Source organism: Apodemus sylvaticus, chromosome X (assembly GCF_947179515.1).
Source record: "Apodemus sylvaticus chromosome X, mApoSyl1.1, whole genome shotgun sequence".
Lineage (NCBI taxonomy): Eukaryota > Metazoa > Chordata > Mammalia > Rodentia > Muridae > Apodemus > Apodemus sylvaticus.
Window position 1 is genome coordinate 149,460,061 of NC_067495.1, and position 24,736 is coordinate 149,484,796.

At 46.1% G+C, this 24,736-nt stretch overlaps 2 protein-coding genes across 2 annotated transcripts; both read right to left on the reverse strand.

The window, feature by feature from the left end:
• Positions 1-1,961: 1,961 nt before the first annotated feature.
• Positions 1,962-2,764, reverse strand: Trex2 (three prime repair exonuclease 2). Its single transcript, XM_052171913.1, has one exon. It carries the CDS (start codon positions 2,670-2,672, stop codon positions 1,962-1,964), a length of 711 nt encoding a protein of 236 aa, XP_052027873.1. The 5' UTR covers positions 2,673-2,764.
• Positions 2,765-5,275: 2,511 nt separating this feature from the next.
• On the reverse strand, positions 5,276-24,375 carry Haus7 (HAUS augmin like complex subunit 7). The gene is made up of 10 exons (XM_052171067.1): positions 24,143-24,375; positions 23,277-23,392; positions 20,965-21,032; positions 18,684-18,745; positions 14,150-14,241; positions 13,522-13,680; positions 13,292-13,388; positions 12,622-12,831; positions 12,073-12,187; positions 5,276-5,530 (listed from the first exon to the last, which is right to left on the reverse strand). The coding sequence occupies exons 1-10, from the start codon at positions 24,245-24,247 to the stop codon at positions 5,460-5,462; spliced, it is 1,095 nt and encodes a 364-aa protein (XP_052027027.1). The 5' UTR covers positions 24,248-24,375; the 3' UTR covers positions 5,276-5,459.
• Between the last annotated feature and the right edge of the window lie 361 nt (positions 24,376-24,736).

A 24,736-nucleotide genomic window follows, 5' to 3' on the forward strand; every position in this document is an offset into this window, starting at 1 on the left:
AGCTATCCAGATCTATCACATCTTAACTAACCACATTTTACTGTTACTGTGTTCTGATGCACATCTAACAGACCACAATAGAAATCAATGCTGTAGTGTCATCTATTCCTGTATAACTTTGTGCATACTCTGCCCTCCTTGTATTTGGCACAGTGACAGATCTATCCTATAGAGGTCAATGAGCCAGGACACAGCAGAGCTCAATTTATTCCTGCTTTGTTGACTGCCCTGACATGCGAAAATAATGGGGAACATGTTGATACTACATATTAAGTCAGAGTCACATTGTTGGTAGTGTGAACATGTGAAGTTTTAAGATATATCTCTGCTTATTTACTTTCAACTTACTCATTGAAGGAAAGGAAATTGTGAGCCGACCAGTGCTCATCACGGGTGGGAAACAGAGGCACACGCACAGGCAGACATTGACTTTCCTGGAAAGCCAGTTGGCATGAATTCATCAGCACATCACTACTTTAGAGGCAAGTCTCAGCTTGTCTGTGCCACAGGGAAAGACACTTAATGCCACCTGATCAGTCTGAGTGGACAGGGAAGACTTGGGCATAGCACCCGAGACCATTAGGGTACTTGGATGGCTGAGGCAGAAACCTCAGCCTCAGGGAGGGAAAAACACAAAACAGGACCACTGTGGAGATGTCATAATGTACAGAGAGGGCATCCAACTGATCCTGGAGCTGAGCCTTTCTAACCTGTCATTATGTAGTACCAGGTACAGTATTCTAAGAGCACTACTTTTTTGTATAGGCTGCCCATATAAACCTGGCCAAAAGGTAAAGGGATCAGGCCTGATACAACAAACACACAAATAAGATTTTGCCTCTCTTCTACACACAACCCTTTTTAACCTCCACTGCCCTCAGTCTCGGCCAGGCCATGTGATATTGTGACACAGGCATCACCAGTGTTGTGGCCTTCTTACCTGCCACCACACACACTGAAGACTCTCTAGTCATTTTGACCTACTTAGGGGTTCCCAAACGGGCCAGGCTGGCTTGAGGCTGGAGGCTTTGCTCATGTGAGTCACTCTAGGGTGTGGCCACCCCACCCCTTCTTAGCTGCCCCAGCATTTAGTGACACAGCTCTCACCTGGTCTGACTTCCCACAAGACAGGAATGCCTGAGGGTGGGGCTGCACAGGCAGGTCACCAGAAACCTGAAGCCCAGCTGAAACAGCCAGTGAGAAGTTGCCCAAATAAATCATTCTGTGAAGGATCTGATAGCTGGCAGGAGTGTCATTCTCATCTATGCCTCAGATCAGCTTGGCACCCTAGTCTGCCTGGATGGCCCCTCCTGTGGCATTCTTGTGCCGTGTCCACAAATGATTAGAGATGCCTGTCTTTTCCTGGTTCCCAATTATCAATTCACTGGTGCTACTTTGCTTAGCAGGATCAGAGGAGGATGAGGGTAAGGTTGGAGCTGGGCATTGAACAAGGAAGGCATTGACTAGCTCTCTGCAGGCTCAGGTACTACTTTCAATTCCCTCCCTGGAGGATTCTGCCTGCTTATTCCAAGGGCCTTTCAAAGAGGGGCAACACTCAAGGGAAAGACATACCAGGGAAATAGCCAGGTCTAGCACTCCTACCTATCACACACCCCTTTTGAGAATTTTCCCCTGTACATACTCACAGAGCTCATCACAGGATCAGGCCAGCATGGGGCACATCTGTGCTTCAGTGGGACAATTTTGGCATGGGCAGAGAGAAGTCTGGCCAGTAAGTCAGCTGGTAGATAGTCAGTGACATTTATTGAGTAATGGGATGAAAGATGGAAGCCCTGAAGGAACAGTTCACAGGCTGGCCAGAGAGTGCCCAACTGGTGGTGGAGCACAGAGAAGGCTCTAGGATCCTATGGCCAGATAGGCCAGGGCTGAGGAAGACCACAAAGGAGCTACAGAGAGCAAAGACGTAGCTCAGAGCCTGGAAGAATGGATGGCCCTGGCATTCAGGCATCGAGGCTTGGACAATCAGGGGGCACATACATTGGCTCAATATGAGCCCAGCTGCAGGCCTGCTCATCTGCCCAGGCGAGCAGCTCAGAAGCACGATGCAGGAAGATCAGAAGCAGGGTGTGCACATCACCCTCTGCTGAGTGGGCAGCACTGGGTTCAGCCTGGAAGTAGCGGTGGAAGAGACTGGCCAGGCTGTAGCTTTTGCGGCCTTGAGCTCTGGTGCCATGGTTGTGAGCACGGTCCAGGCCCCGCAATGCAGGCAGTGTGTCCAGGCAAACAGTGTCTCGGGGCAGATGGGCACCCAGACGTTGTAGCTCCGTGCACAGCAGTGGGAAATCATAATCGAAGCCATTGTGGGCCACAAGGCAGATGGGGCCCTCCTGGCGACTTAGGAAGCCGTGCAATGTCCTCACCACAGCGCCATTGAAACCAGCCTTCTGACAGCGCATCAGGCCTTCGCTGCTCAAACCAGTAATTTCACTGGCCTTGGCAGTAAAGGGGCGCTCTGGGCACATGCACAATGTGAGCTTGTCCAGAACACGGGGCAGCACCAAGGAACCAGAATCATCCCGTTCTGGGTTTTCCAGGGAAGAGCGGTGAACAGCAAAAAGGGATATCTCTGCAATCTCAGGATCCATGTTTGGGAGCCCAGTGGCTTCCAGGTCCAGGAATACAAAGGTCTTAGCCCGGGGTGGCTCAGACATGCTGATGTTCTCACAGGAACAATGAGGCCTAAAGCTGCCAGAACAAGTGGCATAAGCCAGAGGGCTAAAGACATGAGAGCAAGGCCCTGCTGTCTATAGCCACCTCAGGTCAAAGCTCTACCACGTAGTGCCTCACTTCCTGCTGCTCCACCCCACCTCATGAGGCCTTTGGTGCTAGGAGTAGTTTCTGATGCATATTCATATCTAGGGACACTTGGAAGAGGACTCCATGGGGCCAGGATCAAGTAACCAGATCTGTTACTGCTGTCCACCCTTCCTCCTCCCTTTCCTGGGTCTCTCTCCAACCCAACCTTAGTTCTATCACCTAATCAAGCAGGCACAAAAGAAAGTGCCTAAACTTTAACCTAGGGTCCTCTTCCTTTTGCTGCTAGGCCCAGATCTAGCCCATCAAGGAGGGGGACAGATGCAGTCCACAATTGGTGCCTTGACCCAGCCCCTAAGTTTAAATACCTTGGCTGGGAGCCTCAGGCATTATGCCCTGCTTTCTACCTTTGGGTGTCAGGCACCAGAGGAATCTGGCATAGGGACCCTAGCCTCCCCAACCTTTTCTCTGCAAAACAAGTGCTGCCTCAAGCTGGCTTTTACCTACCACTAGGCTTGTGGCTTTATCCACCTATCCCCACCACACTGGCTTACCTGGGGCGGGCTTCAGCTAGCTTCCTGGGCTGCTGGGCACCTGTCTCTGCACAGGCTGCTCTCCAGGCAGCCTTTAATCAGAGGACACAGCCCGCCCCCCAGCCACCAGTTGGGCAACTAGGAGGCTGGAGGCTGCAGGACCTGTGCAGCCGGCTTGCTTGCCACCCCCTCGTGATCTTGCAGCCACCAGGACACACGCCCTGAGAAGTAGGCTCTGGCTGCACACAGGCTTCTGATGAGTGATGAGTACTGTCATGAGCCAGAGGAATGTGTCCTCACAGGCTGGAGGACATCAGAGTGTGGTGGAAGACTGTGGCTTCTGCTAAGCCCTGCCCCCAAGTCTCATCAGACTGGGTTGTGGTTGCCAGACCTGGATAAAGCAGGTGTAATGTTTAGCCCTATGCCAGGACACATTACACACAGACAACAGGTTCCCTTCTCCAGAGCTTGTTTTCCTCCATCAGTGGGGACCTGGCTGCCCTTCATGAGGTTGCTATGACCTCAGGAGTGACAGAAGCACCTACTTGTGCTTTGTTTAGCCTTTGAATAGGAAGACATGCTGAGGACAAGGCCTTGGTCTTGCTTCAGTCAACAGGGAGTGTCCTCAGGAACATCTCCAATATGAACACTGCCTGGTTGCAGCTCACCACCTTCTGGCCCCATCCTACAGCTGCAAGCAGAGATGGTGATCTCTGCTCTAGGGATATGACATTCAAGGGTTTGAAACTCCTGGGCCAAACAACCAATGTGTTCCAAGCATTTATTTAGTAGACTTGTGGAGAAGGCAGGGAGGAAAGGCAGGCCATGAAGCAGTGAGGCCTGACCCACACAACCTGTGGGTAGAGCTGATTCAATTCTTTCAATTTCAGAAATGGAAAGAGGTAACTAGGAGACCTCTAGAACTCTAAGACAGTAGGTCTCAACCTTCCCAGTGCTGCAACCCGTTAATACAGTTTTTCATGTTGTAGTGACACCCAACCATAAAATTATTTTTGTTGCTACTTTGTAAGTGTAATTTTTCTGTTATTAATTGTAATGTAAATATCTGATATGCAGGATGTGACTCCCTTAACGGTAGTGACCCACAGGTTAAGAACCACTGCTCTAAGGTCTTTTCTGCTTCATCTGAGAGGCACCGTCGAAGTGTGAAAGTGGCCAGAAGGCTAGAAGGTTATCTATGGCTTCTCCTGACGATCTCTTTCCAGAGATGCAACACTGCGGGCCTAGCCTTCTAAGGATATAGTTGATGCTGTACTCGCCCACTGCAATAACTCCTAGGCCTTTCCATAGAGCAGTTGGTTCAGCTGGACAGTAAGAAACAAGGACCTGCTTGCCCATTAGCCTTTCCCAGTAGTGTCTAAGCAAGAAGGGCCTAGCACCCAGCTGTCCAAAAGTACTCGGGGAGCCTGGAGAAGCGAAGGTGTAGGTACAGGAGCAGGATAGGACAGGCAGCCACGGGTATGACAGTGGACCTCACCAAGTTGTGCCTGTTCCGGTGCTTGAAGGGAGGGAGGTGGCTATGACAGGCACACTACTCAAAAGATCACTATGGGAATCCCAGAGAGCAGTTTCCTGAATAACCAGCCAGGCCCTGGTAAGAATTCCCTAGTGGGTTCTAGCACCCTAGAAACAAAGAAAGAGATATGCTCCCAAGGACATGCCACAAGTGGCCTCTGCAGAACCCTGAAACAAGATAGGAGGTGAAGAGGGGTCATGTCAGGGTACAGGGGAGACCTCCAGAACTGGATAGGTCAAACTAACTAGGCAGTGTCATGAAGGAATAGAAGCAGTAGAAAGAGGAAAGGCCAAGAACCACTGGGGCAGTAGAAGGTCTGCCACCAAGCTAAGCTAGAATAGTAAGGCTGAGGACAGGAAGGGAAGTTGAGCATCTCAGGCCAAAGAAGAGCATGATATGCAGAAACAAACAGTAGTCCGAAGGCAATGTGTCAGAGCATGAGTTTCTTTTATTTCTAGTTTCCCTGTCCTATCCATCTCTTGCTTTTTCTCTACCTCCCTCTTCTTCCTTCCCTTCAAACTGTAAACACCAGGCAAGTGGAAATTCATGCAGGTTATGAACAGGACTGGAACTGCCCCTCCTGACAGCTCCAGGGATGGCTTTCTATCCCAGCATTATCTTGTGCCTCTATGAAATCTGTCAGTGAGGATCCTGTACTTCTGTGTTACTTCATCAATCCTGGCAGCTGTACAGAGAAAGAAACATAAACAGCCAAGTGAGTAAAGGGCTTATAGGCTTGAAAGAGGTAGACATTGGCAGTCCATACAAGATCCATTCCTTCCTGCCTTCCCCCCCAAAGCCCATCTTTCCAATTCTGCTCAGGCTCTCACTAGGTGTGACCAGGTGGTAGGTGGGATAACTCACACCTGGTCCTCAAGGAGCTTGGAGGGAGGGTTCCCAACTTCTTCCATGGTCCAGAAACATTGATCAGGGAGCTGCTAACAGGGCCTCTTGGCTGGTGGTGCTAGACCAGCGACTTGGGAGTCTCTGGCTGGGTCATACTGACCATAATGCATATCAAGGTTCAGGCCAGGCTGGGTCCCTGCCACCTCAAAGCCCAGGAGTTGTTTCAATGGTGAGTTGTTTTAATCTGATAACAGTATGTGTGCACAGTAACAAAGCCAGCAACATAGAACTACTCTAAGTCATTTAGAGCAGTAGTTCTCAACCTTCCTAACACTGCAACCCTTTAATACATGTTGTAGTGACCCGCAACCATAAAATTATCTTCATCACTACTTCACAACTGTAATTTTGTTACTACAATAAAGTATAATGTAAATATCTGACCCCAAAGAGGTCAAAACCCACAGTTTGAGAGCCACTGCTTTGGAGGACATATCCTATAAAGGCATCCACCTCTAGGCCCTGACCAATGACTAGGTAACCAGAAATAAATTTCTGCCCAATTTAAGTTCTTCCTTTGTGTCTCCCCCAAAGCAGTACTTCTCAAACTGTGGGTTGTAACCCCTTTAGGGGTAAACCCTAATCCTAACACTTTCTACCCCTACATATTTCTTTCATGTATGTGTATGTGCACACACATACACACATGCCCTTAGCACATCTGTGGAACTCAAAGAACTTTCAATTTTTTTCTTTCAAGCTAACTACTTTTTTAATATTTAATATTTATTTATTTTAAGTAAATGAGTGTTCTATCTGCATGTACACCTGCATGCCAGAAGAGGGCATCAGACCCCATTACAGGTGGTTGTGAGCCACCATGACATTTCTGGGAATCGAACTCAGGACCTCTGGAAGAGCAGACAGTGCTCTTCTTAACTGTTGAGCCATCTCTCCAGCCCCAAAGAACAATTTGCAAGAGTTGATTTTCTCCTTCCACCTTGTGGATTCTGGGGATCAAACATGGGTTGTCAGGCTTGGCAGCAAGTGCCTTTGCCCAATGATCTATCTCACCCCACCACATTTTCCTAATTCCACATTAGACCAGGTTGGCCTAGAACTTGACTTCCTGTCTCAGCCTCCAGAATAATGAGATCACAGGCATGCCAGGCCTGATATTCCCAACACAAGTACAGACCCATTGCTTTTCCTACTAGTTTGCCTACCCTTTCTGTCTTTTCATAACCCATGTTGCCTGTCCCGTCTTCCACAGTTGTACTGTTAGCTAGACTTTTTACCTTTTGCATATCAAAGTTAGCAACATAGACATTAGGTACAGTGATAGTCCCAATTTGTCATCATTTTCCCATCACAAGAATGGCTCTGGAGCTTGAGATTCATGAGGTATGCCCATCCTGAATAGCACCCCAAGGATCCTTCCCCGCTTTGTTAATGTTTCCAGTGGTATCCTAGTTAAAGAGTTACCCTGTAGCAAACTGTGTCCATCTGAAGATGACAGTTTGCTGGGTTCTGCTCTGCCCGTCTTCTGTGGCATCTGCCTTTATCAATCCCTGAGTGTTGCTAGAATCTACACCTTGGACCCCACCCTATCCTGAGCTATCAGCCCAATGGCTCACACTTTCTCACCTGGAGGAAGGCCTGCCTTGCCCCTCACATGTGGGCTTTAGCAGTTCTCAGTCCCCAGGGCTGTTCCTGAGGCAACATACTAACTTTCTATCTTCAAGTTTTGATCTTGTACCCTGGTCCTGCTATAGCAGGGTGTGTTCGAGACTAATCCCTTTGGGTTCCACCTGCTCTGTTTCGTTTCTGTTTCTGTGGGTCTATACCCTGTGCTTACTCTCCATCTCAGTTCTAGTTCTAGAGGCTCACTACCTCATGTGTCACTCTTTTGATCTTTCCTCTCAGCTGGGCCTTCAGTTACCCAAGCACATTTGCATGTCATGTTGCTTGGAAGTTTTCCAAAAACAATTTCCTGTGTATCCAGGTCTTCTCTTTTCATCATACTGGTTCTCTGTACCCTGCCCTCCCCTCATGGTGTTCAGAGGTTTGCACCCTTTCCTGTGAAGGGGTCTTAAAGAAGAGGTCCATGAAAAGTAGTAATGATTGACAGGCTGATTTGGCTTCAGAAAGCAGCTGCCCTCATCATATGGCCCCTCGAGGCTTCACATCACAAATGTATTTGCTTATTCACTGCCATTGTTTTCTCCACAGGCCATTTATGAATTCTGTTCTTTTCTGGGGCAGCTGCTAGGCCTTGAGACCTCAGTGGTTATTAGTTGGTTAGATCAACTATCAGAGATTCTGACCCCAAATTCCCTGGGGCTATTCTGTTACTTAGCTATTCTGAGAATTTCTTCCTGTTTACTATCTCCCTTCCATACCTATTAATCTCTCTCTTGTCATTTATGGCCTCTATTCTCAGCTCTGGCAGGGTCACTTTGTCTCCTAAATATGTAGGTGCTGTTACCGTAGTATCCATTCACACAATGCCATAAGCCAGGAGACATACAACCTTTACATGAGCCTCTTACTTGATACTCTGGAACATATCACCAATGGGGCTCAGCTATAGCATCTGGATCAGTAAGACAGAAAATGATACAGAAACAGACTTTCCCCAGATAAGGGGAAGGTTGTTCCTCATAGAAGACAAAGCCTGTAACGGGTCAGGTAGAAAAGTGAATGAGGCAGCAAAAGGCTTAAGTAGCTTTGGAGTGGATTTGGATACTGGTCCTTTTCTCTGGGCATGTCTAGTGTCCAAGAATTTGTCTCAAAGCAAATCAGGAATCCATACTGACAAGAGCAGGGTCAGGAGCCAAGCCCTGCTCTACTCACCATCTTCACAACACTGAGGCCATTGGGAACCTCAGTGTTGTGGGATAGGAGTGCCCAGCTCATACTGCCAAGCTTACTACCAGTACTAATATGCCCTAGTCACCAGTGAGCAGACACACTGTTAAGCATATTAATGATCATTATTGTAGAAATGATACCATAGATTATGAATAATTTATTAATATAATTATATGAACCACAACGAGAGCCACAGTGACAGTGGTGATTAGGGTAAATGCTAAATAAATTTTAAGATGAAGGATCCTCTTGCAGTTCAATAAGCAAAAAGAGATTCCCAAGTATCTAGAACACATGTGGCAGGTGTATGCCAGGGCAGAACACACAAAGAAAGCCATCATCTAGAGAGAATCCCAATCAAGGCCTGATTGTACAGGTCTATAGCGTCAGGTATGTAATCTCAGCTACTGGAGAAGATGAAGGAAGAATATCACAAGTTCAAGGCCATCTGAGCAACTTAGTGAGACTCTGTCTCAAAATAAAAATTAAAAAAAGACAGACAGAGAGAGGGGGCGGGAGGGAGGAAGGGAGGAAGGAAAGAAGAATGGAAGGAAGGGGAGGGGGAGAAAGAAGCTTGGGAATAGGTTCAATAGCAAAACAGATAGGGAGGAAAGTCCCCTAAAGGAGACAGCATAAAGGCTGTTACCTAAGATCACTACTTAGGGAAAAAATCAGTGAAAACAATCACAGTCAAGTGCTTTACTTGCTGTTCACTGAAACACTCAAGAAAAATAATACACTAATTCAAAAACTTAGAAGGAAAGACTGGGGAATAAAGGCTGGGGAGTAAGGTTACAGCACTGTGAAAATGCCCAGAAGCTTGATCCAGCATTGTAGGGGAGTACCAGGACAGAGAAAAGGGAGGGGAAATGATTGGAGAATGGATGGAGAGAAGAGGACTTATGGGACATATGGGGAGGGGGAAACTGGGAAAGGGGAAAGCTTTTGGAATGTAAACAAAGAACATAGAAAAAATATATACAAAAAAAGGAAGAAAATGCCCAGAAGAAGGTTTTAAGTCCTCCTCCTGGCTGACCCTGACACTCTGAGCCAACAAGAAGTAGAAGAGAAAGAAGAGCTACTAACTGCTTAGTGGTTGATGAACAACAGTAACCTACAAAGTCCAGAGACCTCCAAAATGAGCAAACTTACAGGTGTTAAACTTATAGGAGTTCACAGAAAGATATATAACTGAACTGGCAAAAGTCAGAAGCTATCTGAAAAAAAGGGAAGTGAAGAGACCTGTTACATATAAGAGCCTTCAATAAGAACACAAATTTGTTTCATGCAAAAAGCTATGAAGGTCAAATGACAGTGGGATGATGATATATTCAAAGTATGGAAGAACTGACATTGAAGAGCAAAGAGCAAATTGAAGGAGAATAACAGATGCCCCTGAAAAGATTTTGGGACATACAACTAGGCAAAGTGTTGTGGAGTGCTAACTCACGAATGGGAAATGTGTATCACACCTCCAACTCCCTAGACTCCGGAAGCATCAAGAAGGAAGAGGTGGAAAGACTATAAGACCCAGAGGTTAGAGAGGACTCAAGCAAAACAGTGTCTTCTGGACATGACAGAGATACTGCACTCATGACTCACAGAGGCTGTGATTGCTTATACAAGATCAAGCTTACCAACATTCTAGCATGAAGCTGGCTCAGTTCATATGCCCACACCCTAGTGAAGAAGCCCTTGACAGCTGAGGCATGCTGGGATAATGAGAGTCAGTTTTCTTTAAGAATGTGCCCCCTTCATATTCGTGCCCAGGGTTTTTACATGTTGTTATGCCATGTTCGGTTGATATTCCTGAAAGGCCCGCTCTTTTCTGAAGGGAAATGGAGGTGGAGTGGATCTGGGGGGAGGGGAGGTGGGGAGACTTGAAGGAGTGGGAGAGGGGAGCCTATAATCGGAATGTATTGCATGAAAGAAGAATAAATAAAAAGAAAAAAGAATGTGCCCCCTAATAAGTCAACCATGTTCCCTCCAATGGTCCCACACATATAAGGACAGCACAAATTAGCCTTGGTGAGATTTTTTTTGTGAACATTAAGTTAGGAGAAGGGTAGGGATGAACCTGGAAGACATTAGAGTGAAGACCAAATATGATTAAAATACATGTATCATATTCTCAAAGAATTAATAAAAAGGTTACATTGAATTTTTAATGAAGGAAAAACTAAGGAAGGCATTTTAAGATCAACAAAAACTGAGGAAACTTGTCACTGGTGGACCTTCCCTACAAAGCATGAACGAACACTAGTGATTATCAGCCTATATCAATAAGGAACTTGAAAGTCAGGTCTGTTGATTCACATCTGTAATTCTAGCATTTGGGAGGCAGAGGCAGGCAGATCGCTCAACATTTGCAGTCAACCTCATTGACAGTGCTTGCAATTTTCTTCTATCTAATTTTGAGTGCAATTGCATGAAGCAGTTATTATAAATTCATATTATTTATATATGATCATATAACACATGAAATCACAATCTAAGTTTTAAAAATACCAAAGTGAGAAGACGAAGTTCTATTAGAGTACAAGTTTTGAAATTAAATTAACACCAAATTGCTTTAGGTTGTTAGCTATAATTCTAAAGGCAAGTGGTAAGAAAATAAATTTTTAAGAAAAAGTTGGAACCTAAACTGAGAAAACATCCCCACCAGATTGACTGATAATTGATATGGGAGGGCCCAGCTTACTGAGGGTGGTGCCACTCCTGGGCTGGTAGTCCTGGATGCTGTAAGAAAGCATGGTGACTAAATCAGTAAGCATCACACCTCCATGGCCTCCGCATCAGTTCCTGCATCTAGCTTCCTGCCTTGAGTTACTGCCCTGACTTCCCCCAGAGATGAACTGTGGTATAGAACTGTAAGATAAAATAAACCCTTTCCTCCCTAAGTTACTTATGGTCACAGTGTTTTATCACAGGAATAGAGACTAAGATGTAGCACATCAGGATCAACAAACCAGGGTCAACTGCCTATTTTTGTAGATGAAATTTTACTCAAACATAGCCACACCAATTAATGAAGGTATTGTAGGCCTTCCATCCCAGTCCTCAGAAGGCTGAAGGAAGAGACTAACCATGAATTCAAGACAAACTTGGGTTATATAGAGAGACCTCACCTAAAAACAAAACAGTACAAAACAAACTTAGAGAGGGGGAGGCAGGATGAAAATTAAACTGATACAATTTTGCACCTATATAATAATAATAATAATAATAATGAAAGGAAATGATAATAGGGAAAAGAGTAGCAAGAAACTGATGAAAATTCTCACATCCAGGACCTATGGTTGCCACAGTGTGGCTCATTTCTTTTAGTTTTACATCTACACATTTCTGAGTTATACCACTTTTCTGCCAAGAATGCTGGAAGCATTTTTTCCAAGGGAAAGAAAACAAACATTAAAAGAAAAAACGAAGTGGCCAGTCTCCTAAGGGCTGGCCAGCCCAGAAAGAAGAGGCCCTGCCATAGAGCATACCCTCAGCCCAAGTACTCACCTAGGCTTATCCCAGAGTTGTTGCTGCTCCAACAGTTTGGCTCTCCTTCCTGCCTCCTTGCAACCTCCATAGCTTCAGCAGAGGTGTCTGTAATCTCCATGACTGCTCTCAACAACTGTCAACACCAAGAGGACACTCAGGCCTTAGTAAGGCTAATATGACATAGAATCCCCCAAAGACAGCCAGCTAACAGAAAGAGGCAGAACTCTCAAACCTAAGTCTCCTTTTTTCTTGTTCAGTGGGGACACTGTTGTGTTACTCTGGCAGTAAAAATGGAAACTGCCTGGGGGGGATCTCTTGGAGAGAATGTCCATATCAGCTTTCATCACCTCCCCAAGGAAACCAGAAATGTTTGTCTTCATCCGACAAAGGTCCCACACCCAGAGTTCTACCATGTGACTGGTTGAAGAACCCACAGTAAATCCTCTCAAGCTCTTCCCCAGCCCTCACACTTGGCATCAGGGGTTGATAAGGTCCTGAGCCCAGGCCTGGTGTGCATGTGCTCTTGAGGTACTGGGCAGCACAGAGTTGGGAGGGGAGGTATCTTACTTGGCCACAGGAAGCTAGAGTCTGAGAGACAGCTTGGATGATGGGGCCACTTGGGTGCAGGCTGGGTACTGGGCGCTGGCAGCACTCACGTAGCTCATCATCATAGACTTGCAGGAAGGCCAAGATAAGCTGGTAGAAGTCCGAGGTGACCAGACGAAGTTTCTGGTCTATGGTGCTGGTGTCAGTCCCTGCTTTATGCTGTGCAAAGCACTGCAAAATGAACGGTGACAGTCACTTGAAGTTGCCCTGCCCAGCCAGCCTATGCTATCACCAGCCCACATAACATAGCACAAGTTGACATAACATGGCACAAATTGACTGAAAGTCTCTGTAAAGAAAGAGATGGGGAGGGTATGAATGGGGCCTCAGCCATGAGGCTAATGTTTGCACAGACCACAGTCTCTATAGCTAAATACCTAGCCCAGACAACAGATCCCAATAGAACTGAATCTGAGAAGATATGTGAAGGCATGCAGTTCAGGCCTGGTGCACGGCTGCCATCTGAAGCATATTCTTTCCTTTCATGCTCAGACCCTTAGCACCTACCTCCACACTCCCACTGCATCTCCCTGAAGCCTTACAGCACAAGCTGAGGAGGATACCGCCTTCCCTAGAACTGAGCAGAGCCTATTCCCCAAGTCCCACAACCCCCAGAGCTGGTACCCTTCACCTGGTCTCGGAGTGTCTGAAGCTTAGTAGCACTCTCCTGCAGCTGCCTGGCCAGATCTGCCACCTTTTCTCTCTCTGACTGGGCAGAGGGGCCAGCCCTACAGGGGAAAAAAGGAACACTGTCAGCTCTTTGCTACTTCTGCTATAGGCAGTAGGCCACTGGGAGGTCCATCTTACTGGACAGAAGCAAGATGGGGCGGTCCTAGGACTAGAGCCCTCCCAGACACCTACTTTGGCAGGTCATCACATTGCCTGTGGAGAGAGGACTGCATGTCCAGGGGCCATGGGTCACTCTCGGGTTTCAAAATTGCCCACAGGTTGGGACTAGAGAAGAGCTCCCCAAGCAAGGCATCATTCTTCTCTGTGGTGTCTTCAAGGTGGTCCTTCAGGCTGCAAAATCACAACAGGCCCTGAGTACACTGTTCCTAACAGGAGCACTGACCCATCAGTTCCAATGATGGGGAATTCTACTGCCTACATCCCTCCCAGTCTCTGCTTGCTTTGGCTTCTCTAATGCCCTCTTGCTTGCAGACATCCCAATTCCCCTCCTATACACCTAGGTTAGTTCCCCCAAAGCCTATAGTGCAGGAATCTCAGGCCATGACCCAGCATCCTAGAAATACAACTACCCTTTGCTGAGCCACTGCCTGGCCTCTGCGCAGCTAGCCTAACCCCCAAGATGGTGACTAGGGGGAGCTGTCTTAATTTATCAGTCCTGTAATTCCTGGATCAGCACATGGCTACTGCCATGGGGGGGTATCGGGGGGGGGGGGACACATTCCTTCACCACCCTACCATCTCCATAGCTACGACTACAACCAGCTGTCAGGGAACTTGCCTGTGACACTGACACTTTTACCTAGAACTACTGGAGAATCCAGTGGCCAGGCTCCGCATCATATCCAGTAACTTGTCCATGAACTGTAGTTGCTTCTGGGGACACTCACGGCCCTGGCAGGAAAAGCCACACACATTTGCCACTAGACCCAGCAAGGCCTAGCCAATTGTACCAGGTGCCCAATCCTATGCTGCCCTTGCTGTGGCCAGTGGCAAGGGGGCTGGGCCAGACAGTTCCTCTTCCCTGTCCCTGACCCCTGCTGGTAGCCTCTTGAACTGGCTCAGCAATACCATCCTCAGACTTCTGCCACATTTCAGGCTGCAATGATACCTGGAAGACCACTGCAAATGCAAAACGCAAACTGTTGTCAAAACATATTACAGTGTGATTTTTGTCACATAGCCAGAGGAAAAGGCTTATTCCGTGGGTGGGTAGCATGCAGCAGGGCCTACTAAAGCAGAATAGAACACACAGGGATCTGATGGTGCCCTAATCCTCAGGGACATCTCCAAGTAAAGATCTAGTATCCTCAGTCAATCCTTCCTGGCCAAGAATGGCAGAGGCCAATAGACATAGCATGAGGCCTAGGGTGACCTGTTCTCCAACAGGGGCCTAGACTTTCTACCATGAAGGTCACAGGATTCTGTGCAGCAACTCATGTAGGGCTGACCAGGTCTCCAGCCTGCCCATGTGCCCAGGTGATGCAGGGAGTTGCCCAGTGAAGAGTTCAAGGATTGCCTTCTTCTAGAAAGTTGATGATCCCCAGGAGCAGATACTATCTTAGAGGCCATAACTGCACCACAAATTCCTGTGCAAATAAGGCACCAAGCAAGGCCTATCCCTTACCACCCAGGCCTGGCACACACTGTTCTAAGGAAGAAAAATCAAGAGTCAGTCAATCACCACTCCCAGCACCTTACAAAAATCCTCTTCAAGAAAAACAAGCACTAAAAGCTGGTGCTGAATGCAGATGCTGAAGGGAAAGGGTCAAATTGCCCCTGGTGAGGAGTAGACTTGGGGGCAGTACAGTTCCAAGACTAACAGTTCCAAAGAGATCCAAATGCTACTACCATGGATGAGTTAGCAAGATCCACTTCAAAGCTCCCAACTCATGTCCTTAACCTGATACTGACTTCTTGGGACCCTTTTGTTCTTTCTTGTTGAATCAATTTCCCCATTTGCCTAAGAAACACATCTATAGGGCAGTCTGGGGTAGAGGGTCAATATACTGTTTAAACTAGAACCAACCCAGATCAAAACACAAGAATGGCTCCACAAAGTTACTTACAACCCTTCTGGATGACCAGGATCCAGGCCGTATAAGGCTCAGAGTGCTACAAGACTAGCCTTAGTGCTAGCCTCCAACAGGCTGCTCTGTGACCACCTTACTGAAGCCCATCACTATACCATATCCTATCTGTCTCCTCTCTTCTCTCCAGCAAAGGACAAGACTAATAATCACACTATGGAAAGGTCTAGAGATATGGTGAGGTATATAAGTCTTTGTGAACTCATTATCCAGATCTTTCTAAAGTGTAATTGTTGAGTCTTGCCCCTGCCTACACCTTACAACATCAGCACATCCAGTGGGTCTGGCTGCATCTAGCCATTACTCCAATTTCCCCACTACCACTGCCATTCAAGATATCTGCTTACATGCCTGGACATTGCTGTAACCTGCCAACAGGTTCCTCACAGTCCACTCCACACATTAGCCACAGCCATCACTGTCAAACTAAATAGAAGTCCATGTCCCTCACCTCCAAGCTCCCCAATCTACCACCCTGTATGTGCTAAAGCCTCCTCTGGCCTACAAAGGCCATCACATCTATCCACTCTGTTCTATTCCCTTTCCCTGTTTTCATTCTGCTCTACCCTAACAAGTCTGCTGAAAGTTTTCTGAACACATCAACCACAGTGCAAAGTCTCTTGTACTTGCTGTTCTCCTAGATGTTCTTTTTTTTTTTCATTTGGCTATGGTGTTTTTTGTTTGTTAAATTTTAATTCACTGTGCTAAATTCTGTTAAATTAAATTAAATGTTAAAAAACTTTAAATATATGGTGCAAGGGTTGTTAAAATAGTCAAGGAGCCAGGAGGTCATTATCATAGCCAATTTTTAAAAAACTATTTATGTTATGTGTTGAATGTTTTACTGCATGGATATTTGTGTACCACATGAGTGAACTACCCAAGGAGGCCAAATGAAGCCACTATATCCCTTGGAACTAGAGTTACAAGTGGTTGTGAGCCACCATATAGGTACTAGGAATCTGTCCCACTCCTCTGGCAGAGTAGCAAGTTCTCTTAAAAACTGAATCTTTCCAGTCTCATAGCCACATTTTAGAAACATCTCTAACAGCCCAAACAAACTCTAAACAGTCATTTCTTATTTACCTCTATCTTTCTTTATGGACTCACCTCTTCTGAACAGTCCACACACAAGGAATCTTGTAATATGTGACAATTTATTATAACCTTATACTAAATTTTATTATCTGCTTTTTACTTAGCATAACATCCTCAAACATCATCTATGTTATCACATGTAACAGCAACATCTTCTTTCTTGAAAATTACCTCACCAGTTGATGGGCATCTATGAACATTCATAGTGAATTCTGGTCCATCTGTATTAACTGTCTTGCACAGTAGCTGACCCATTTGTGTCCCTATGAGGGTTCCTATATCTCCCCATCCTTGTCAGCCTGTGCTATTTTCCTTTAACTCTAGATATCATGGTATGAGTGGAACATGCCATTGCAGTTCTAATTTTCATTGGTCTTGTGACCAGTGATTGAAAAGTATCTTTCCAGGAACCTCTTGCTAGTTTTTCCTTTCTGCCCTATCGCTATTAGATCAGTCATATAAGTGGGTTGTAGCTGGAGGATAGAAACAGACAGCTCCGAGGAAATGAAAAGCTTAGAGAATGGCAGAGAGGAAAGAAATGAAGAAAATAACTCCAACAATCAGTTTTGGAACGTCTGGACCAGCCCTGACTATGCACAGAAGACTGATTACTAAGCCAGGGGTGAAGCCAGGCTCAAGCCTTAGGATGACCACTGGGTGGCGCATGCAGAATAGATGGGAAGATGAGCTGACTGTGGAAGTTCAGGCCAGAGTGGAGGGGTGGACCTGACTGCATAAACTAAATCAAACCTAGAGCTTGCTGGAATATATAAATCTTTACTCTCCATGAAATTTAACAAGATCCAAGTAACAGCCAACATGAGCAGGACAAAGCCACAATTATCCAACACTTGAAAAACCACAAAGAATTCAACTTGCACAAGAAAAGATGCTTATTAGATGCCAATACAGGGATTATAGAAAGGCAAATGAACTGTCAGTTTTAAGTAGTCATTAGAAAAATGCGAGGATGTGGAGAAAGAGGAACACTCCTCCACTGCTGGTGGGATTGCAAGATGGTGCAACCACTTTGGAAATCAGTATGGCGGTTCCTCAGAAAACTGGGCATGTCACTTCCTGAGAACCCTGTTATACCACTCCTAGGCATATATCCAGAGGATTCTTCAACATGCAATAAGGACACATGCTCCACTATGTTCATAGCAGCCCTATTTGTAGTAGCCAGAAGCTGGAAAGAACCCAGGTGTCCTTCAACGGAGGAATGGCTACAAAAAAATGTGGTGTATTTACACAATGGAGTACTATTCAGCCATTAGAAACCATGAATTCATGAAATTCTTAGACAAATGGATGGAGCTGGAGAACATCATACTAAGTGAGGTAACCCAGTCTCAAAAGATCAATCATGGTATGCACTCACTGATAAGTGGATATTAGCCTAGAAACTTTGAATACCCAGGACATAATCCACAAATTAAATGATGTCCAAAAAGAATGGAGGAGTGGCCCCTGGTTCTGGAAAGACTCAGTGCAAGAGTATAGGGGAATTCCAGAACAGGGAAATGGGAAGGGGTGGATGGAAGAACAGAGGGACGGAAGAGGGCTTATGGGACTTGCGGGGAGTGGGGACCCAGAAAAGGGGAAATCATTTGAAATGTAGATAAAAATATATCAATAAAAATTAAAAAAAAAAAGAAAAATGCTTGAATGAGCAATTGTGAACAAGAAACAGAAAATACAAAGTATCAGCAAAGAACTATGTAACAATTTCCAACCAGAAAACAAGAGAAGCATTGCCCATTGGATATATACAATTGGGAGATAAAGTTATCCTTATCTGTGTTGACTCACTAAGGGAACAAATATTCCTACAGTGAGGGAGGCTGACATGGGGCCAGTGGTAGGAAGGAGATAGGAATTCTTTGTTCTTGCTGCTCATAATCTCTGTGAACCAGCTCTACTTAACAGCAAACCCTAATTGGAGAAAGACTTAACAGCACAATGGAATACAACCCCACCAAAATTGGTTAATTCATTAGCTCTCCCAATTGTCTCCCTGAAAGATTTCTTGCAATGCTTAACCTGGGGATGCCTAGAGAAGCAGTCTTGCCAGCCACAAAGGCTCTGGAGCTGGAAGCCTCTCCCATTCTCTCACCTCTGCAGGGACAGAAGAGGGTCCCTTCTTACCATTAGAAGATCTTGGTCATCTGGTGCACACAACATCAGCTCATGGCCTAGCTTCACCATCTCTGTTAGAATACAAAGACTTTGTCACTGTAGACCAACCGAAACAGAGGAGGATACAAGACATCCCAGCACTTAGAGCATATAGGATACTGAGGCTTTTTTCCCCATGACAGGAGGTGGGAGCACAAAAGACCAGATGGACCAAATGTCTCTCATGGCCCATTCTCTGACATGCCATCTTGAAGGTGGGTGAGTCTAAGCTATATTTTATAGATAACGAGTCTGAGGCCCTTAAAGGGACAGGGAAAACCTAGCCATATCTTCTGCAGTATCCAGCACATTTTTGCATGGCCATCTAGTATATAAACAAAGGTCAGAGAGCTTTGGACCAGCACCAGTGTTAAAGCAGCACCTTCATCCCCTCTTGGGCCAGGCTTTGCCTCAGCAGGAGCAGAGCAGGTACAAACCTGTATAGGACATGCTGGAAAAGATTCACTGGAAGTAGTGTCAGAGCATCTGTGTAACAACTCTGTGGCCCTGGGAATACGCTTCAGATGCCAAAAAGCCTCCAAGCCAGCCTGCTTCAATCACAGTCCTTAAACCCTTCTGATCTTCTGATCTCCTCTTAACAAATACAGTAGAGCACACGTTTTTACCTATTCATTCCCCAATATCTTGCCTCAGTTACTGCAAGAACTGTGCTGCTGCCTGGGTGTTCATATTTTCACTACAGAATCCCCAGGTAGACTGATTAACCCAATAGAGGACAAAGCACTTTCTTTGGAAGAAAAGCCAAAGACCCTCTATGACCTATAAGGCCTGGCAGGTCCTATCCCTATCCCCTCCTGATTTCCCATACCTCATTATCCCCTCTACCCCAGCCATCTTTGTTCCTTACTCTTCCTCAAAGCTGCCAAGCATAGCCCACTTCAGTCCTTGTGCATTGGCTATTCCCTTGCTATGGATGTTACTCTTACCAGTGCTCAGCTCTGCCCTCCTTGCCATCTTCTGTCAATAAAACCACCTTTACTCCAACCCTCTAGAAGTATCACCTTTCCCTTAACTGGTAGCTTGCAGCCTTCTTCATCAACTATGCTTCCCATCATGTAACATTTAAGTTCCACAAGGGTGGCATGGCTCACTGCTGTACCCCAGCACATTAAACACTGCCTCACATATCAATGAAACTAACGATTTCCTGTCCTCATGTCTCCTCCTTCCACTCAAACACTCAAATAAGTACTCAACACATTCTGAGGAGGTGAACAAGGCAAAAGCCTTCATCCTCAAAGAGGGAAGTAAGGCTGGGTCCAATGAAGTCTCTAAACTATGGATGAACAAGGACAGCCTATAGGCCAGGGCTTTCCCCGTGTGTACCAGAGAACTTAGATACTACTCCAAGCCTATGAAGGGAACCCTGACAGCAGGAAACACAGGGATGATGGGATGAAGGCCTGGTTGTTCAGAGACCAAAAACCTACTACACCCAAGAAAACAACTTCCCCAGATAATTTAGCAATGCCGTTTGTGCACAGTTCAGGGTCTAAGTCCAGCTCACTCACACTGCAGTGGTCAGAATATACACAGGCTTTTGAAAAACTTAGCATTTTTAAATTTCATCAATATTTGGCCATACCATAAGGAAGAAAAACCTAGCCACTTACACAGGTAGCATTTCTTGCTCATCTTTACATAACATTCATACCAGGTTAAGGACAGTTTCTACCAAAACAAAAGAAACCATCAAACTAACATGGTGACAAGGCAAATCACATTAACGAGCAATCAGGGGACTCCTAGGAATGCCATATAAACACAATGTCTCTGATGACACCAGAAAGAACAATGCTCTCTACCTCTCAGTGTTGTGATAGAACAATATACTATTTGGTCCCAAATGTACTATTTGGTACTATATCACAACAGAAGGCCCTGATTCTAGAAGGCTCTAACAATATCCACAGAGTATACCCCATATAAAGTAAAACATTAGTTAATGAAAATTTCACAACTCAGTGAGACACGGTGACCAAGCTTAGAATTGCCCATAACAGCTGGGCAGTGGTGGTCTCGCACTCCTTTAATCCCAGCACTTTGGGAGGCAGAGGCAGGTGGATTTCTGAGTTCGAGGCCAGCCTGGTCTACAGAGTGAGCTCCAGGATAGCCAGGACTATACAGAGAAACCCTGTCTCGAAAAAACAAAACAAAACAAAAAACAAACAAACAAAAAAGAATTGTCTATAACTTACCAGCAAATGGACATTCCCATAAAGAGACCTACCCTGTATCTTCAAATCTGCTGCATTTCCTTTCAGTGAGCTAAACTTGTCTTGCAAGGATGGGCAGACCCTGTGGGAAAATAGCAATATCAGTCATGTACCTAATTCCGCACCACCCCTCCAAACCTACTCTCTAAACAGAGAATTACTTGTACAATTGCTAAATACCAGTGAAAAGCCACTTATTTGATATCATGTGACTCTTACCATCAATTACTATGGGAAAATACTTGAGAAAATTTCCCTCAGAAATGGAAATACTCAAAGTTCTCCCCCCACCCCACCCCCCCCCCACACACACGCACACGCACACACGCACACACGCACACACAAAAGTGATCGTGTACAAGAAAGGAAGAGTGTAGCCATTGGCAGAGGAGTTTGACACCTAACTATGGCCTGAGTATGCACCTGCTGGAGCACTGCCTTCCCATTTAGCCCTGGAATACCTAAGTCATCATTTCAACTCACTCCTTCTCAGCCTGGACAGCCCTGATTGTAAGGATTTCCAAGGAACTCTGGAGCCTCCTTGGCCAAGGTGCCCTAACCTTTTAGAAAACTCTATCCTCCTGGAATGAAAACTGATTAGGGCCAGAAACTGGCTTTCCCTTGGGTACTTCCTGAGCCTAGCACATTTTCAGGCAGTGATCAACACACAAAAACAGAAGTGGGTGAGTATATAATGAAGGAGCAATGATTGCCTCTACCATTGCTACACTCTTTTCAGAAAAGGCTATTTTACACCTTTTTCTTTTTTATTTGTTTGGTTTTGCTTTTGGAGTTAGGGTCTTACTATGTAGCCCTGGCTGTCCTGGAACTCCCTATGTAGACCAAGCTAGACTGGAACTCACAGAAATCCACCTGCCTCTGCCTCTTTCATGCCGAGATTAAAGGTGTGTGCTATGGAGTACTACTTCATTATACACTTTTCAAAAAGCACAATTCAATACACAGTTTAAAGGAAAGATGTTGCAGGGTATTTGATCACACTTTGAATCCTGAGATGGTGTTATTTATTGAAAAAAACCCTGTTTCTAGTTGTGATGTAGCTCAGCCTTAGCACACACTTTTAATCCCTCTGGCTGGAATACAGACATGCTCTTAGCACAACCTTTAATCCTAAATATAAAGGTAAAATTAGTTTGTAGAAGGAAGCACCCATGTTTGAAAGTGAGGTATAATTGAATGGCAGGCAATGTGATGAATCAGAAAGATTGGCAGAATAGGATATGCCCAACTCTCACGAGGAGAGGAAAGGGAAGCTTCTTTAAAAAGGGCAGCATGTGCAGAGAAAGGAGGAGGCAGTTTTCCTGGACAGTTGTACAGAGACAGGTTGAGAGAAAAGACAGAATGAGCCAGAGAATAAAAAGGGAGCCAGAAGATTAGAACAGATTGCCAACGTTAGTTTGGGGCCAAGCAGAGCAATTCAGGAGAGACTGAAAGACAAAAGCTTCCAGCACTAGGCCTAGGTTAGCAGACAGAGGAAGTAAGCCCATGAGAAGACAATTACATCGGGTAAATAAAAGTTACTTTTACAGAGAGATAAACCCATGCATAGGCTCCCAGTTTTATTTTTTAAAGAAGGTTTCTTGCTATACCACCCATCCATTCCTGCACATGTTGCCTATGCTGTTGTTGTGCTACTTTGGCAAGATTGAGTTAGAACAGTGTCTGTCCCTTCATAGAAAATGCCTTGCTGAGCTCTTCTTTAAGACACTAGAAGGCCCCTATTGTGAAAGAGACTCTGGTAACTTGGCTGTGCAGCCCAGAGGAAGCACACAGATAAGCTTAACAATGAGGCTCTCTTAGTAAGCATCTGGCCTTGAGAGCTCCTGGTCAGACAGAACTGGTCCCACAGAAAACTGCAAGGAAAAAGTCCTCCAACACCTTCCATTCCACTGAAAAGGCTGGATAGGCCTAGAAGCACTGCCTGTAGGATGGACTAAGAAAAACCTTTGTTCTTGCAAGTTGGGGTGGAGAAGAACGGAAACTATCTAGAAGGCTCATTTTTGCCACTGGGTTTCTGAGCAATGTCCCTCTGTGATCATCAGGTGCCAACAAAGCAGACAGTAGTCACAGCACAGTGGCATAAACCACATCAAATCCCTCAACACAATCAAAAGCCCAGGTGGCCTGGTGCAGAAAGGGCTTTCGTTAAATTCCATCTTGTAGTGACAGGGCCACCTCCCCACCATCTTGGTCATGGATCAGTTAGCTTTCCTGGAGCTGGCTTGGTTATGGGACCCTATAAAAGGGCACATTCCTATCTCCCCCAGGAGACACCCCATGTAAAGGAAAGAACAGAGAACATTACCGTATACACATCCATTCCAGTATGTCCAACCGATACTTTGAGGGCCTACACAGCAGTTCCATAATTGTCTTTGGTTCTGTAATATACAGACCATCGAGGAAAGGGCAGTTTACACCCTAAGTAAGGAAAAAGCAAGTCAGAAGGAAGCCTGTTACTGTATGGTGACAAAGTATTTCTCAGTTTGTGCCCCTTTCTGGTCTTGTCAACAGTTCAAGTCTCTCATCCTCACCTCACATTTGCTCCTGTGACTTGCTGCCCCCACCCCCCACTTTTAAGCCTATTCCCTCTAGGTTACATGGTTACAAAACTAGGAACATGCCTAAGAGTGGGTTAGGAATACTAAGATTAAATCTGAGGGGCAGTGGAGGGAGACTGAAAGTGATCACTGAGTCAGTAGAATGGGGAGATGGGAAGGAGGTTCGCAAGGGGACCAATGGACCTGGGATAGCTCCCTAACTTTATAGGGTCATGTTCCTCACTGCTGCATGTACCTTAAATCCACCTGGAGCCACTGTCTCTGACCCAACAAAACAGCAAGGTGTTCAGCCCATCTATCCCCCAAACCCAACTCCACCCACATCCAGCTCTTTGAGATTGGGGCCTGTGTTCTCCATTTTTGCATGTGTTCCAAGTTCCCAGCCTCAATCTTGAAATGTTCTGTCGGAACAACATGAGTAGAGGTCCGAGAACCATAAAGACTTAAGACAGATGGCCAGCAAGTCGCCCTCGAGACTTTGCTAGGGCCCGCCACTGTGGACCCCTGTGGTGCAGTCAATGTCCATAGGAAGCTCCAAAAGGCGCTGGGACAGGGCCTTGCCTAGTCCCCAATCATGGAGCGGTCCCCCCCCCCCCCAGGCTCACAGTACCTTCAGTTTCTCGAACACCTCCACAGCTGCCTTGACCAGGCAGTCATCACTCACATCTTCGCGGTAACTGTCATCAGACCCGCCACCAGCACCCTTCTCCGCCATGTTTCGCGCTCTGAACTACAACAGGTTCACGCCCCCAAGCTCACAGGCCGCTGCGGTGCCGCTAAAAGCTCACCAGTTTCTTAGGTCTCTCCGTCCACCAACCCGCGCGGCAGGGGCGGAGCCAACTCCTTCTGGACTGGAGTCGCAAAGGCCCACCCTCTTTCCCAACGAGCCTTCCCATTGGGCTGCCGCTTGGCCACTGCCAGAGCGTCTCGGGGAGAAGAGGGCTGGGCGAGGACAGGACAGAAGCGGGCTAAAGGCGGGACTTGAGGGGAAGTGTGGGGGGAGGAGGCGGGGCGAGTAGAACTTAACCAAAAGCCGAGTGGCTCCATTTAGAGGCGGAAGTGAGAGACTCAATGGACGTCAGACTCATCCAGAAGGAGGCGCTCCGACCTTTTTCGGGTTCTCTTTGGCGGTAGTTGGTGGATCCTGACTGATGAAGGCAACCTTTGGTAGAAAAACTAAGACTATTTCTCGACCCAAAGTTCT